Consider the following 15650-nt stretch of genomic DNA (forward strand, 5'->3'; position numbering starts at 1 on the left):
TCGTAACTAGAGAACAGGGAAAACACAAGAGAAGTTGCTAAGAAGACAAGGACAAAGGACAGAAATAGGAAAGTATTAGAAGGACAATAAACACGTGAACTCAGTATACTACAAAATTATTTACAAGTCTTTTGGCGTGTATCCGCTGTTTTTACTGGGTTATTAATACGGCGCACATATATCATCAGAAACTGTTAAATAAGTACTGTACGTACTACGGAGGTGACTGTGCCGGCTACGGCGTAAACGCCTTAATAATACAACCGCGTTTCCGCTCGCCGGCGCGACGGATGGCCGGCGTTTCAGTTCGGTTCGGCGAAGGCCGGTGTGCGGCTTCGCGGTACGGTGCACGGTGTTTACGCGAAGGCTTCCGTGTTGGAAACTGGATTTCCTCGCAAGTACAGATACAACACGCCGTGCTACACACTATACGCGAGCGGAAGGTGATTTGTTGTTTTTGCTGTTAGACAACAAATCTCCTGGCTCTGGGCTAAAATAACAAGAGACAGTCTTTATAACGCGCCAACACGCCGACGCCGGCTGGATGCATCTGTATTAAATCAATAATCGCCCATATAGCTTTCCTTAGTTATTGTTGCTCACAATTACTTGGTAGTTGACTTGTCGCGGCATTCGGTAATTTTCCTATTTATTTTGCGAAGCCGGTGTGTGGAAACCTTTGATCCCAGTGCCAGTATTACAATTTTCTACTCCTTGTACAATGACGGCGATTTGCGTAGCAGTGTGTCTACTCCTCGGCGGGGCCATGGCCTTTCCATCCAGTAAGTAACGGAAAGAGTATTACGTGTACTTATATATAATATCCCTGTTCTTATACGTCGGCGATGTATTCCTGTGCCGCCTAGTTACAAGTGTCTCTCACGAGAAAATTTCTTTCGAGTAACCTGAATTCCTGTACAAATCAGTAGTAATAGACGCCTATCCACCGGCTTTTTGATGTGGGACGCTGATAAGAGCGTCCCGGGATGACGTCCCGTTTTCAAAAAATTTTCAAAAAAATTCGAAAAAGATGAATACCCCCATAATCCATTTAAGGAACGATAATATACGATTGTAAAAGTCCATCGGGTAGTAATTAGCTTTCCGTCAGTTCCTATTTTGGCTATAAATACCACCGTCCATTCAGGCTTTCATGTTCAAACACGTTTCTCTATTTAAAACATATTTAACCTATTTTTACGAATTTCTCTAGGTCGTTAGGAATTTTTTCAGAATTCCCTAAGTTATTTTTGAAAAACGGGACGTCATCCCGGGACGCTCTTATCAGCGTCCCACATCTGAAAGCAGGTGGATTCTATTACTACTCAAACCACTTTCCTGCCTAACGCAATTTACGTTTCACGAAAACGCGTGAGCTGAATATTTTGCATGAAGAAAATTCAGGGACTTCCGGCGCTTGACGCAAATGCTACGTAAACGTGAAATGCGAATGTTCAGTTTGATTGAGGATGATTTTTCAGTCTCGCTACGGAAGTATAGTGGACAAGAATTTTTGTTTATTGGGCAAACGCCATCAGTGTAACAAAAGTGTATACGCGTAATACTACTTAAAATGATACAAATTTAAACGTTAAAAAAACAACCAAAATCGTTATCGCCGTCAAAAATCCTAGGACGCATACTTCTATTCAAGGTGCCCAAAACAGCGGCAGCGTTTCCTTTTACTACAGTCAGACTTAATCTCTGCTTCAAAAATGCAGTAGAACGAGGTTCCCCTGTCACGTCGCGAATCTTTCTGCCAGCGAAACGAATGAGCTCCATAAAATCCGAACCGAATGTGCCAAAAGTTTCGACTGCCAGGGCGTAAAACAGGTAACCCATCCTTTCCACGTAGGCGTATTTACGGCGTTTGTAATCTTCGGCCATATGTGCAACATTACCGGATGCGCTCGCACTTGCCCGGACATGCGATGCAGCTACTGTGTCCCAGCATGTGGCGCCCCATACCAAGTACGAATCGGCGTGGCACTTCGTTTTGGACTTCCAGCAGTAGAAGAACACGATTGTGTGAACTGCGGAAGCCATGTAGAAACGAACGGCCACCATGGCCTTTCTTGTTCCAGCAGCAGAGGCAGATGGTCTAGACATACCGAACTAAATGCCGAAACAAAGCGGGCTTTGGAGCATGCTGGGTATCCATGTCAAAGCGAGCCACTCGGAATGTCAGGCAAAGATAACACGCGGCCAGACGGCATGACCCTAGTGCCGGTACGGGATGGTAAGGCGCTGGTATGGGACTCCACATGCTGGGACACAGTAGCTGCAACGCATGTCCGGGCAAGTGGGAGCGCATCCGGTAGTGTTGCACATATGGCCGAAGATTGCAAACGCCGTAAATACGCCTACGTGGACAGGAATAGATGACCGGGAAATCAGTTAATAATAATTTTATATTCCGTGTAAAAATGACGGCGATTTGCGTAGCGGTGTGTCTACTCCTCGGCGGCGCATGGCCTTTCCATCCAGTAAGTAATGGAAAGAGTATTACGTGTACTTTTATATATAACATCTGTCTGTAAACGAGCATTCGCATTAGCCGGAATTGAAACAGAGCTTGAACCAGTGGGCTTATGTCGAACGAATGGCCAACGCCCGGATGGCGTTACGTTAGCACCGTGGGAAAGAGGAAGAATGCTGACGTGGGATGTCACCTGCGTCTGTACGGTGGCATTATCGCATATCGTGGCAACATCCGAGCGAGCTGGTGCAGCGGCGGCAAAGGCTGAACAGGATAAGGTAACCAAGTACCAGAACATCACCCCGGACTACCTGTTCAGCGCTCTGGGCTTTGAACGGCTAGGACCAAACGGACCGGAAGCTTCCCGTCTGCTGACGGAAGTGGGTAGAAGGGTACGGCAAGAAACTGGCGAGGCAAGAGCACCGGAATACCTGCGCCAGCGTATCAGCATAGAAATCCAGCGCGGGAACGCGGCCTCCGTTCAGGGAACAGCTCCACCGGGAGCAAATTTAGATCAGTTGTTCTCTGTTCTTAGACCTCCCGAGGCTGTTTTCTGCTGATTGAGTGTACTGCGTTTTGATGTTAACTGTTGTGTGTAAGCTAAATATACATCTAATACATATGTTAGCTGAAAAACATCTCTGTTCTTATACGTCGGCGGTGTATTCGTACGCCGCCCCGTTACAAGTGCCTCCCACGAGGAAAATCTCTTTTGATTAATTTTAATTCCTGTTTAAACCACTTTCCTGTCTAGCGCAGTTAACGTTCACGAAAACCTGTAAGCTGAACATTTCAAATAAAGGAAATTCAGGGACTTCCGGCGCTTGACGCAAATGCAACGTAAATCGAACGGGAAGTAGTGCGAATGTTTAATTTCGAGTACGAAACATGCGCTCTGGCTTAGGATGATTTTCAGTCTCGCTACGGAAGTTTATGGACAGGAATGGATGACCGGGAAATCAGTTAATGACTGTAGAGTTTCGCAGTGTCACTGTGCAGATACCGGTTTCGTCGAGCAACAGTATACTTTACCGGTATATACAGCGATGTTACGATCACGTAAAGTATCGAAGACGCCGCCGATAGCCGCTAGATTGCCGCATTCCAGGGACCACTGCCAGCAGCAAATAGCGCCGGCCGGCCGGGCGGGCTGCGGTCCGGTCGCAGCTGACGGGCCGCTACCGGCACACACCCACGTAACCGCCTAAATATGCGCGCAGCTTTTGTTCAGCCGTCTTCCTTATTCCCATCCGCATTACATGTATAGACTAAGATTCCCCATGAGGGAATCTGTCCATTATTGGTCAGCAGCGCATCTGACCCCGCCCGCTTGGAGATTGGCCAGCGGTCAGTTTCTGGATGAGGTATATAAGCAACTGCCGCACAGCCAGTTGCCAATACCTTCCCAGTTCGCTTAGAAATTTTTAGCCTGCTTGTTGCAGATAGCCTTGTAGCCTGCTTATTGCAGATAGATACGTGCCTTCTCTTGTAATACGTGTAATAACTGTTTTTGCTCCCACTACTACCAACGGTCAATTCTACAATGGTTTCCAAGAACGAGCTGAAGAAACTGAAGGTTCCGGAGTTTAAGAAAGCCTGCCGCGACGCTGGCCTTGACGACACCGGCGTACGCAAAACCCTACTGGCCCGACTTTACGCGCACAATAGTATCCCACCTTCTCGCATGGAGGGCGTCGTGGAAGCCAACGGCGTGGTTGCCCCGAATGACCACCCTGTAGGACCTCCCGTCGGCATAGCTGCTGCTGGACCGATGGCCGAGCAGATTACTGTATGCGGCCTTGCACCAGCCACCTTGCTTGATCTGGAGGAAGCCGGCTTCACCAACCTTGACAAACTCCTCCGCCTTCACCAAAGCAAATCGTACCCGAAGGATTTGGAGTTCATCAAGCTCCCCGCCGACCGCAACGAGATTCAGATTTTCATCAATCAACGAGCGTCACTGGCTGTGTCCGATCTCCGCCAACTGTTACGTTCCCGCAACAGTAATGCCGGATCCGCGCAAGCCAATGTGCCGGTTGCCATTACCACCAACGCCCCGCATGGCACCGATCACCCGGAGCCAGTCCCGTCGACCAGTGCGGCCGGCAGCAACCGTGGAAGGGCTCGCTCTCGTGGCTACTCCGCCACCGCTCGCATCACCACTACGGCCGCCAGCAGTCGACCACTGCGCATTCGGGTGAGTCAACAGATAGCGATAATTCTTTGCATTTTTCTCGTTCGCGCAAAAGGTCAAACTCGCGTAATCGGTGTAAATTGTCAGTTAATGCCCGTCATTTACCGTTGCCTCATAAACAAGCACCAAAGGTCACTTTGCATAACGGTAAACGTAGCCGGCCAACTGCGACCAATTTATCTCTCGATGGGTTTATGGTCTATAGTCTGCGTACCGCAGTTAAACTTGCTCGTACTGTATCCGGCAAGTACCAACAGTCACTCTTAGAATACCTTGAGTATTTAGAGTTTTTGTATATACGACGCCGTGACTACGAAGAAAATGCAGTTTTAAGATTTGACGAAGAATTTCGCGAAACGGCAGACCATGATGATTTAAATCTGTCCGATTCTCATGAACGTTCGGCGTTAGGCGATAAGTACTTCCACGCAAAAACACGGCGGCTGGATTTAGATGTTCATCGCAGAACATCTAATAAAAAACGACCGCTTTTTCGTGGAAATGCCGGCCAACGTGCCGGCACGCAGCGTTTCAAGTACACCTGTTGCCATAACCGGCAGGAAAACAAGTGCCATAATAACGCCTCGTGTAGTTTTGACCATATCTGTGGACACTGCGGCGGCGACCATCAAGGCGCCAGCTGCAACACCACATCAGGCAGAGGGAGACAGAATACGCGCTAATGCGCCTATCCCATGTGGTTCTGACATCTCTCCTCTTTGTTCTCGCTCCTTGCCTAACATAGTTGTTGATTCCGATCTCCAGTCGCGGTGCGCTTTAACAAGGCACATTAACACCTGGCAGAAGGAATTAACAGTTAAATCACCAAGAAAAATTGTTTGTCCCAACACCAAGCGGGCACATAATAGGCAAGAGGCGGAGTCGGCTTTTCTACCCGGGTTCAAAAATACGGATAATCTAGTTAGCTAGCATAATCACTGTGCAACATCACCTAGGTACAAATCGAGCAAAACTCATTCGAACAGAACGATGCTGGAGTGTGTTAAAATTTAAGTCATTAGAACAAAGTGTGATGATTTTCAATTTTTAAAATATTTCTTAGATCGATATCTTAGATTCAATTTGACTTTTTTGCTTGGACTGGGTCGACCCATTTATCGTTGCTGAAAGCGTGGACTGCTTGCTGCTTGACTCCTTGTTCTTTCGTAACTCCGACCTGTCTTTGACATGCATGAAGAATTAGAGAACCTCTTTTCCTCCGTTGGGTAAGAACTGTGAAGCACTTGAGCGAAAAACTAAGGGAGTCGTCTCCATCGTGTCTACTAAATTGTAGATTAAATTCGCCAACGTGGTTAGGAAATATCGTGGACAGTGTACAGCGGGAGCGTCTGACTGCCAAGAGTGCCAGGCACTCAGTCTATCGGCAGATATGGACGAAAATCAAGGTAAAAAACCAACTAGAATGTTTTCCAAACCAAACGGCATTTTTCTGTAAACAACATTGAGTCATTTTATTGTCGCGGGTCGACCCATCGTATCTAAGGTAGTGCGATAAAAATTTCATTCTATCTATGTTGCAGAATTCCAAACGTGTGGCGCTGCCAAAATCGGTTGTCTATCCAAAGGAACTCGTTCAGTGTATGAATGCGATTTTTCCTGGAGAAGAACATCACAAAGACGTATGTACACGTGCTTGATTCTGGAGTCGACTCCGATTTACTTGATTGTTTGCAGTTTGGACCGCCTTCCATCACCCTTTACCAAATTTCTGTGTTGTGAAGGTTGTCCGTAACTAGCCGGAACGCAATGTGAAATAAACTGACATTTTATTCACCGATTGTTTTATTCACACAGTTAACACAAATATTATAAGTATGCTCACCACAAGCAGGAACTCTGCACAAAACACAGTATTTAGTCGTCTTTCGATCCGTACCCTTCGCGCACACTTTACAGCGCTTCTGACCAGTAAATGGAGGCGCAGGAATTTTCTGCATGGGTCGACCCGTTTCCTCTGGAATCTGGAGTAATGCTTTGATAGTGCCGCGCACTGTGGCGCTGATGTGCTTCAGTTCCAGGCGTCGACGCAGATGGGTTTCTAGCAACTCTTCGGCTAGCGATTCTAAAAACAGTCGTCTACGGTGTTTTGCTCGGCTCCAAGCTGGGTTTAATTCGATCCACACCACAAATGCATTTAACGCAGATATGTCAACCATATCATAGAACAGAATTACCGGCCAACGACGCGTGCGACGCTTCACGCTGTACATGGTAACCATTTGGTCCAGCGAGTCGACTCCAGCTTTCGTTTCGTTGTATGTGGTGATGATGACAGGTTTCTTCTCAGTGGTCGTTTCAACCACAGCATCACGGTGGTGGGTGCTGAGAAGTATAACTGCTTTGCCAATTTTTGGAACATACGAAACCAATGCGGCTTCCTTTGTGAAACCAAAAAGACTGGAAAATTCGGCACGTTCTCTGGATGGCAAAAAGGCTGCTGGTATCTCTGGCTTATTCTTGCGCATCGTTCCGACTAGAGTGATATTTCGTTTCAGCAACTCAAGACCTGTAAATGTTGATACAAGGGTCGACCCAATTCAAATGCGATAATTCATAAAAAATTTCAAGCATTTTTAAAAGCAATTATACAAAGCTAAAAGCAATTTACCTAATTCGAGATCAGTGAAGAAGTTGTCTGTCGTCACATTTCTTCCGGAGTCGACTCCTAGGTACTGCACAAGATCCAAAACAACACGGCGCCCTTGATTTCTTTCTGGAGGTGCGCCCGGAGATTTTCCCGTGTACACTTATATGTTGCAGCAGTACTTCGAGGCAGAATCAGCTAGGATAAAATTCTTCAGCCCGTACTTGGAGGGTTTCTTTGGAATATACTGCTTGAATTTACAGTGGCCGTGGAACGAGTAAAGCTGCTCGTCTATAGTTAGATAAGGACCAGGGAGATAGGAATTTCGCAACGTTGGTACCCACAATTCAAACAACTCTCGAATATGTGCCAGTTTATCAGTAAGTTCGCGCAGATATCGCGACTTCTTGTTGTCAAAACGGAGTGCACTAGATATTTCGCTAAAACGATTTCGAGGCATGGTGGCGTTGTAAATGGGTCGACCCTTCGCTTCGTTCCACAGCTGGCACAATGGCTTTTTGCTTTCATGATTCACGCCGTGCAGAATCAGCAAGCCCAGAAATGCATCTAGTTCGATTGCATCCAGTTCCGTCCACGACTTCGGAAACATAAGTTTCCCCTTCACATTGGTATGGATAAGTATTACGGCTTTCATGTCTTTGGTGAAAAAAACATTGAAAGCATCCACCAGCTTGGCTACCGCTCCTCGCACATGCGGCCGCACGCCTGGTACGCCAGTCATTTTGTCCGCAGTTCTGGTCTTCCCGGTATCACCACTCGCGGTCGACCACTCCACGTTGTTTTTCGCTCTGAAGGTGTACGAATAAACAAAGTCTTCGTCCTCCGACACCGTATCTGACTGATAGTCGGCCTCCTCGGGTTCAGCATCAGATATGTCACTGTCTGTGTCGGCACATTCACTGTCACTTGAATAGGCTTCGCTACCAGACTCAATTTCATCTACTGCACGTTTCGTACGAATAACGTTAGGCATTTTAAAAAAAGGTCGACCTTACGGCATTTTAACAAAAGGTCGAGGAGAAATTATCAGTTTGAAGATTGAATCCAATCGACGTGGTCCGTCAATAATTGAAATGTGACGCAAATCGATCTAGAAGCTGTAACAGTGCGCAGCAGGTGAGGTTCGTTGTAGTGATTGTAAAAGTGTTGGTTTTCGTGGGAGAAGTTGCATGCTACTTCCCATTGATTTAATGATCACTAAACACAGACCAGTAGCTCAGTTTTCCTGTACACAATCTTGGTTTGTAGCCCATACTTTTTAGTACAGAACGAATTTTGGGATTTTTTTTTACTGCTGTAGTTGTCGAGTTATCCGCACTCGAAGGAAGCCGGTAGAAAAGCGACTAAATTTTGCCCAGCCATTTTCTCGAAGACCATCCTTTTGATCGTTTTCGACATTAAGTATAAAAAATAAAGCGAAAAAAGTTAGGATCAAACGTCCTGGTTCGAAGGACGTACAAATAATGAGAACTTTCTTAGGGATTTAAGAAAGAGCCTTTGCCTATTTGGCACCCGCCTGGTGTGTTGACTGTTAATAGCTATTAATTCTCCAGATAGCCAGTTTATATTAGCTGGTATAGCGACCGGCTTTCGCATTGTTGATGACATTAACGCTATACCTCCATCAGACTGTCCCAATTACTCTTCAGCTTTGACTGACACTGCCAAGCCGATGCTTGACAAACTGTTCAGAGAGGAGCTGGACAGTGGGAAGACTTCTATCCAGTCTAATAAACCTTGGCGTATTAATTCTATTGGAGCAGTGCCGAAAAAGGGCTGCAACAGTTTGCGACCGATCACAGACTGTAGCCGACCTACCGGCAACTCCTTAAACAATTTTATCAACGCCAGTACTTTTACTTTTGAAACGATCAATGACGCTGTTGCTTGCAGCCAACGTAATTGCTTTTTCGCAATTATTGACATAAGAGCAGCTTACCGGTCAGTACCAATTTACCCACCACATCGTCAATTGCAAGGTTTTCGCTGGCGATTTCCGGGTAGAAAGGAACAATTTTATGTAGACAATTTTTTGTGCTTTGGATTAGCCAACGCTCCGTATATATTTCAAAAGATTTCTTGCGCCATAGCTGAAATCATGCGAAAACGGGGATTTACCGTTATTGTCTATTTAGACGATTTTTTATTAATCGAGCCGACCTTTACGGCATGTTTAAACGCCCAAAACACTCTCATTGCGCTGCTTACTTCACTCGGTTTTGCCGTAAAGTGGGAGAAAGTTATAGGGCCAATTCAGAGAGTGAAATTTTTGGGAATAATTATTGATTCCGTCAAATGCACTCTTGAAATTCCTGCTGATAAGATTGCAGAGCTTTTACAAGACGTCAACATGTTGTCAAAGTCTCAGTCAATATCTAAAAAGGAATTACAGAAACTTATCGGCAATATGTCATTCGTTTCAAAAGCAGTGTATAGTGCAAGAGTCTTTACAAGAGTGTTCATTGACATTCTGTGCAATCTTGAACATCTTAGTGACCGAATTCTTATTAACGATATTATTCGCTCAGAATTCTTATGGTGGTCAAAATACATTGCCGTTTTAAATGGCCTTGTTCCCTGTTCATTAGGTGCCGTATGGCCGGTAGTGACCGTATATACCGACGCGTCATTTTCCGGGTTTGGCGCTGCGCTGCGCGACAGTTATCTTGCCGGTACATGGTCGCAATACAGCCACCCGCAGGGTTTGCAAGAAACGGGGACCAAGTCCCATTGTGCACCATGAATTGTTGCACAACATAAATTTTTTGGAATTAGTGGCAGCATGCTTACCGCTTCTAATATTTGCGCCTTCTTTTACTGGGCACAAAATTTTAGTCATGTCGGATAATACGCAGACAGTTGCCTTTTTGAACCGCGGAACAACGAAAAACCTTCATGCCTTAAAATGGCTAAAGGCAGTTTTCGCTGTTAGCCTGCGCTTTTACTTTCGCTTTACCGCTACCCACGCGACGGGCGTATTAAATGTGCAAGCCGACGCTCTAAGTCGGATTACGGGAAACGCCTTGCATGCAGAACGGTTTTTAAAGCATCGTAACTCAAATTTTCCAGGTAGTTCGTTACCTGAATATTTTATTTATAGCTATCCCAATATGGTCATTGGAAAAACGATTGAACAGTTTGCGGATGAATGCTTTGGCTCCCTCATCACATAAAACTCGTCGTTCGCAATGGACGTGTTTTGAGTAGTTCTGCCTTAGTCACGGTTTAAAAGCGCGACCGGCTTCTGTCAAAACAGTCTGTCTGTGCATAGCGTATCTATCCGAATCTAAACAATTTAGCACGATATTTAACTACACGCATGCTTTGGTATCCTATCACACTATGCATAGGTTCAGCGCGCCTGATTTACGCCATCCCTCTGTACGACAAGCGCTGGATGGAGTTCAGCGAAGTCGCGAGGAACTGCCTAACAAAAGGCTTCCGGTTACGATTCAGCACTTGCACGCAATATATGTTAATCTATCAGTATTACGTAACCGGTATCGCAAACCGTTCTGGGCGGCTTGCTTGACTGCGTTTTATTCGCTAGCACGTAGCTCCAATCTCTTTCACTCCCCTTCAAACAAACATCTCCTCTGTAGAGATATTACTTTAACCAAAGATGGAGCTACATTATGCATGCAGGTTCTAAAAACCAACCGATTTAAGAAAGCGCACTAATGGTACCACTACCGCAGTTGCACGTTTCTAACCGGTTATGTCCTGTTAATGCAATACGAGCCATGTTAGCTGAAAATAACGCGCCCGCCACAGCGGCTTTGTTCAGCTTCCGTGCTCGGTCGGTTTGAAACCTTTATCTTCTGTTAGGTTTCATGGATTACTCCGGCATGTATTACGGGCAGCAGGCCTACCCCACCACAGGATATCAGCACACTCCTTTCGTCGTGGCGCAGCAACCCTGGCAACAGCCATACATTTACCAGCACCCATACTAAAAGCTCAAGGAAACTGGCGGAGCACCTGCTTTGAGCGGTATGTCCATCAAGACCTTGACTTGCGCCTCACCTTCGCCAAATCCTTCGGCCACGCCATTGATGGATTCCATCCTTCACGGATCTCTTAATCTCCTGACACTCATGGTTTGGTTTGTTTTTTTTTTCTTTTGTCGTTTTTTGTTTGTTCTTTTGTTGTTGCTCTGTTTGCGGGTTTGGGGCTTCCTTGTTTGATGATGTAATTAATGCCTGAATAAACTCCGAACAGCGAAGCAGTTTACGTTGTTGTTGTATGCGTAGCGGTCACAATAATAGACTAAGATTCCCCATGAGGGAATCTGTCCATTATTGGTCAGCGGCGCATCTGACCCCGCCCGCTTGGAGATTGGCCAGCGGTCAGTTTCTGGATGAGGTATATAAGCAACTGCCGCACAGCCAGTTGCCAATACCTTCCCAGTTCGCTTAGAAATTTTTTTTCTTCCGGGGCTTCCTTGTTTGATGATGTAATTAATGCCTGAATAAACTCCGAACAGCGAAGCAGTTTACGTTGTTGTTGTATGCGTAGCGGTCACAATAATATTAGGCAGTTAATACGGTTTCACAGTATCGTTATATAGATACCGATTTTTCAAGCAACACAAAATAACAAATAACAGCCGCGCTTATACGCCGGTGTACATGTTTGTTTGTTTTGCAGTGCAGCCGATGCAGCCGATGACCTTTAGCGGTATGAACTTTGACGCGTTCAACGCGCAGACGAACTCGCAGAAGCAGGACCAGAAGAGCAGTCAGGCGGCCTCCACCGGCGACGCCTCGGCCGGCTCCGGCCAGATCGCCAGCAACCAGAACTCCAACATGCTCACCAACGGACGGCCCCGCTTCGGTACCGTTACCGGCGCACACAATGTACCCGGCGAATTGCAATCAGTTTATATTCAGCTGCTTTTGATTCCTTATTCGGTTATTCCCGTCTTCGTTATATTAGACAATAATTAGACGCACTCTTATATCAGTCCATAACTGCATATTGTTGTTGTTTTGCAGTGCAGCCGATGCAGCCGATGACCTTTAGCGGTATGAACTTTGACGCGTTCAACGCGCAGACGAACGCGCAGAAGCAGGACCAGAAGAGCAGTCAGGCGGCCTCCATCGGCGACGCCTCGGCCGGCTCCGGCCAGATCGCCAGCAACCAGAACTCCAACATGCTCACCAACGGACGGCCCCGCTTCGGTACCGTTACCGGCGCACACAATGTACCCGGCGAATTGCAATCAGTTTATATTCAGCTGCTTTTGATTCCTTATTCGGTTATTCCCGTCTTCGTTATATTAGACAATAATTAGACGCACTCTTATATCAGTCCATAACTGCATATTGTTGTTGTTTTGCAGTGCAGCCGATGCAGCCGATGACCTTTAGCGGTATGAACTTTGACGCGTTCAACGCGCAGACGAACGCGCAGAAGCAGGACCAGAAGAGCAGTCAGGCGGCCTCCATCGGCGACGCCTCGGCCGGCTCCGGCCAGATCGCCAGCAACCAGAACTCCAACATGCTCACCAACGGACGGCCCCGCTTCGGTACCGTTACCGGTGCACACAATGTACCCGCCGAATTCCTCCACTGTAGGGACAAAGTAGACGCACTCTTATATCAGTCCATAACTGCATATTGTTGTTGTTTTACAGGGCAGCCGATGACCTTTGGCATTATGAACTTTGACGCGTTCAACGGGCAGACGAACGCGCAGAAGCAGAAACAGAAGGCCAGCCAGGCGGCCTCCACCGGCGACCCCTCGGCCGACTCCGGCCAGATCGCCAGCAACCAGAACTCCAACATGCTCACCAACGCCAACGGCCCGCTGACCAACGCCGGCTCCCAGGGCGGCTGCGCCGGAGGCAACTGCGCCCTGTCCGGCGCGGCGCAACTGCAGGTAATTCTTAATATTATAAGGGCGGAGACGCAGTTAATTAAATGCTGCGATTAGTGACACTTGATTAACTGCAGGCCGGCGATCAGAGCCAGGGCCAGAAGCAGGGCGCCAACCAGAACCTCTTGGGCCAGAAGGGCAGCAACGGCCTACAGATGCCTAATCTCCTTAACAACAACATGTTCAACAACGCCAACCTCAACGCGCAGAAGCAGACCCAGAAGACCAGCCAGGCGGCCTCCACCGGCGACCCCTCGGCCGACTCCGGCCAGATCGCCAGCAACCAGAACTCCAACATGCTCACCAACGCCAACGGCCCGCTGACCAACGCCGGTTTCCCAGGGCGGCTGCGCTGAGGCAACTGCGCCCTGTCCGGCGCGGCGCAACTGCAGGTAATTCTTAATATTATAAGGGCGGAGACGCAGTTAATTAAATGCTGCGATTAGTGACACTTGATTAACTGCAGGCCGGCGATCAGAGCCAGGGCCAGAAGCAGGGCGCCAACCAGAACCTCTTGGGCCAGAAGGGCAGCAACGGCCTACAGATGCCTAATCTCCTTAGCTACAACATGTTCAACAACGCCAACCTCAACACGCAAAAGCAGACGCAGAAACAGACGCAGATCGGCGGCACTGCTACCGGCACCGGCGCGGCCCAGCCTTTCTGGCCTTTTCGACCTTTCCCTCTAATTTATTCTAATTATTATAGTTTAATCTAAATTATGGGCAACATGATCTCGTTGACCTTTCCATTTATCGGTAATTTAGCTTACTGTTATTTTATTTACATTATAGGCACCCTGGCTTCGGTGACCTTTCCCTTTATCGTTAATTTATTGTTTTTATTGTTTATTGTTTATTGAACGGCAGGCAGGTAACCCATTAAAAGCTAGGATCGAAATCTAGCATTGGAATTTAAACCTGGCTTAATAACAGGCATCGTGATGAAATTAGAGCAAAAGCCATTAAAGCAAAGAGAAGTATTAAGAAAAGTAAGGTAATCAAGTTATGGTAACATGTTTCAGTGCATTACGAAAAACAGCAAGCGAACTGCTACTAAGAATGTCGTTTCCGGCCTCGGTTAGCTGGCTCATAACGTTGTTCAGCCTCCATGCCAACGTCCTTGTCCGTCCTTGTCCGTCCATTTAATCTACTAAATTAAATGTAATTATGGGTAATGATGTAATCCATGGCGCAGTGAATTACCGAGCAGGCAGATTTATTTTTACGCAGGTAGCGTTGATTGTACTGATATTTATTTGAAGGAAGTTGCTCCATATTGTATAAAATTTACATTCAATACGTCTACCGGAAAAAAATACTGTGATGTACAATGACGCAGTAAAAGAACAGTAACACAAACCGACTCAAAACGAAACACTAGGTACAGTGGTCATTGAAAAAAAAAGAAAAAACTAGGTAACTAGCAGACCAAAAACAAACCATCGAGCTGATGCTGCTTCTCGACCATACCTAATACACAAGCAGCATTACCACGCTGAACTTCAGTGCTCAACCGTTGCAACAGAAGATGCTTAGCACGCGTTTCTCCAGTCTGCTACCTTATGCGTCTGGCCAGATCGTTAATAAAATCCATGGTGAGGGGTCCGCAGCTGCCCATTGTTTCTAACGCGACCGGTTGGAAAATGTACTGATCAAGCAAGTCAGCATACTTGCCGCATTTCCGGTGTTCGGCCGCTTCTGCTGCAGCACCAGCATGATCGGATGAAGGACATCATTCAAATGCTCATGGCGCGGAATTCTTCCCTTACTTCTCTAACACGACAGACCGTGGCGGCCAAATTTATCAACCATATGTCCACAAATACATCTGTGCTCACTGCAGATAATGAATGGCACCCAAGCGTAACGCGACTGCGATTCTCACTGCCGCATCATCCAACAAGTTTCCTAGGCTGGCTACAGGCAAAGCAGACAACCAAGCAGCTGACTCTTTCATGGAGATTGCCAACAAGCGTGCTTTATCGATAACGTCGGCACTCTCCAGTAAAGACCGATACTCCCTGGCGTACACAACTACCGTCCACGCAGACTGACAGCGACGGTGTTCTTCGCGTGGGGGCGTTTCAGCACATTTCTCATGCCCCCTGGTTGTTGTTCACACTTGGGTGTTCGCCGTGTTGGAAATGCCCGGAAAAGCTTCATGAATTCGACAACGCCATAAAGAAAAAAGCGGAGGAGGTTACTAACGTCCAAATGTTGGAAATTACCTGGAAGCAAGCCTCACTGCCTGACCGGTTGGGCGGACTAGACTCCCACGAGCCGAGAAAATCTCCATACCTGCCTACTTATCGTCGCGTTGTGCCACAAAAGCGCTTGCAACCGCTATCGTGCCTGGAGATGGTGAAGGTGATATTGAACTGTGCCTGGACAAGTTTTGGCGACAGACTATTCTTAAGTACAAAGACTGATGAGCTGGTAACACACCAAGAAGATCGGTCAATCGTTTGA

At 47.0% G+C, this 15650-nt stretch overlaps 2 protein-coding genes across 14 annotated transcripts; both read left to right on the plus strand.

The window, feature by feature from the left end:
* The first annotated feature begins 537 nt into the window (after positions 1-537).
* Positions 538-14073, plus strand: LOC129591746 (putative uncharacterized protein DDB_G0286901). 12 transcript variants are annotated; one of them, XM_055487530.1, is made up of 9 exons: positions 538-782; positions 1655-1833; positions 2446-2486; positions 11950-12135; positions 12297-12482; positions 12644-12874; positions 12938-13182; positions 13257-13571; positions 13646-14073. In XM_055487530.1, exons 3-8 carry the CDS (start codon positions 2471-2473, stop codon positions 13533-13535), a joined length of 1143 nt encoding a protein of 380 aa, XP_055343505.1. In that variant the 5' UTR covers positions 538-782; positions 1655-1833; positions 2446-2470; the 3' UTR covers positions 13536-13571; positions 13646-14073. The 12 variants fall into 12 exon arrangements, with proteins under 12 accessions (XP_055343505.1, XP_055343507.1, XP_055343513.1 ...); XM_055487532.1 differs by having other exon boundaries at positions 1722-1833; XM_055487538.1 differs by lacking the exon at positions 2446-2486 and adding an exon at positions 2558-4676 and having other exon boundaries at positions 1722-1833.
* On the plus strand, positions 4689-11500 carry LOC129591751 (uncharacterized). 2 transcript variants are annotated; one of them, XR_008690885.1, is made up of 4 exons: positions 4689-5899; positions 5968-6079; positions 6215-6313; positions 6369-6633. XR_008690885.1 is itself a non-coding variant. In XM_055487544.1 (4 exons), the coding sequence occupies exons 1-4, from the start codon at positions 5862-5864 to the stop codon at positions 11287-11289; spliced, it is 411 nt and encodes a 136-aa protein (XP_055343519.1). In that variant the 5' UTR covers positions 4689-5861; the 3' UTR covers positions 11290-11500. The 2 variants fall into 2 exon arrangements, 1 of the variants encoding a protein (XP_055343519.1); XM_055487544.1 differs by lacking the exon at positions 6369-6633 and adding an exon at positions 11128-11500.
* Positions 14074-15650: the final 1577 nt, after the last annotated feature.

This window comes from Paramacrobiotus metropolitanus, unplaced genomic scaffold (genome assembly GCF_019649055.1).
Source record: "Paramacrobiotus metropolitanus isolate TYO unplaced genomic scaffold, Prichtersi_v1.0 Parri_scaffold0000048, whole genome shotgun sequence".
Taxonomy (NCBI): Eukaryota; Metazoa; Tardigrada; class Eutardigrada; order Parachela; family Macrobiotidae; genus Paramacrobiotus; species Paramacrobiotus metropolitanus.

Coding starts and splice junctions, on each gene's coding strand:
- LOC129591746 (XM_055487528.1), top strand. CDS start 722: ATGACGGCGATTTGCGTAGCAGTGTGTCTACTCCTCGGCGGGGCCATG. Junction 783..11,949: donor GGCCATGGCCTTTCCATCCA/GTAAGTAACGGA, acceptor TTTGTTTTGCAG/TGCAGCCGATGCAGCCGATG. Junction 12,875..12,937: donor ACCCGCCGAATTCCTCCACT/GTAGGGACAAAG, acceptor GTTGTTTTACAG/GGCAGCCGATGACCTTTGGC.
- LOC129591751 (XM_055487544.1), top strand. CDS start 5,862: ATGCATGAAGAATTAGAGAACCTCTTTTCCTCCGTTGG. Junction 5,900..5,967: donor AACCTCTTTTCCTCCGTTGG/GTAAGAACTGTG, acceptor ACTAAATTGTAG/ATTAAATTCGCCAACGTGGT. Junction 6,314..11,127: donor GAGAAGAACATCACAAAGAC/GTATGTACACGT, acceptor ATCTTCTGTTAG/GTTTCATGGATTACTCCGGC.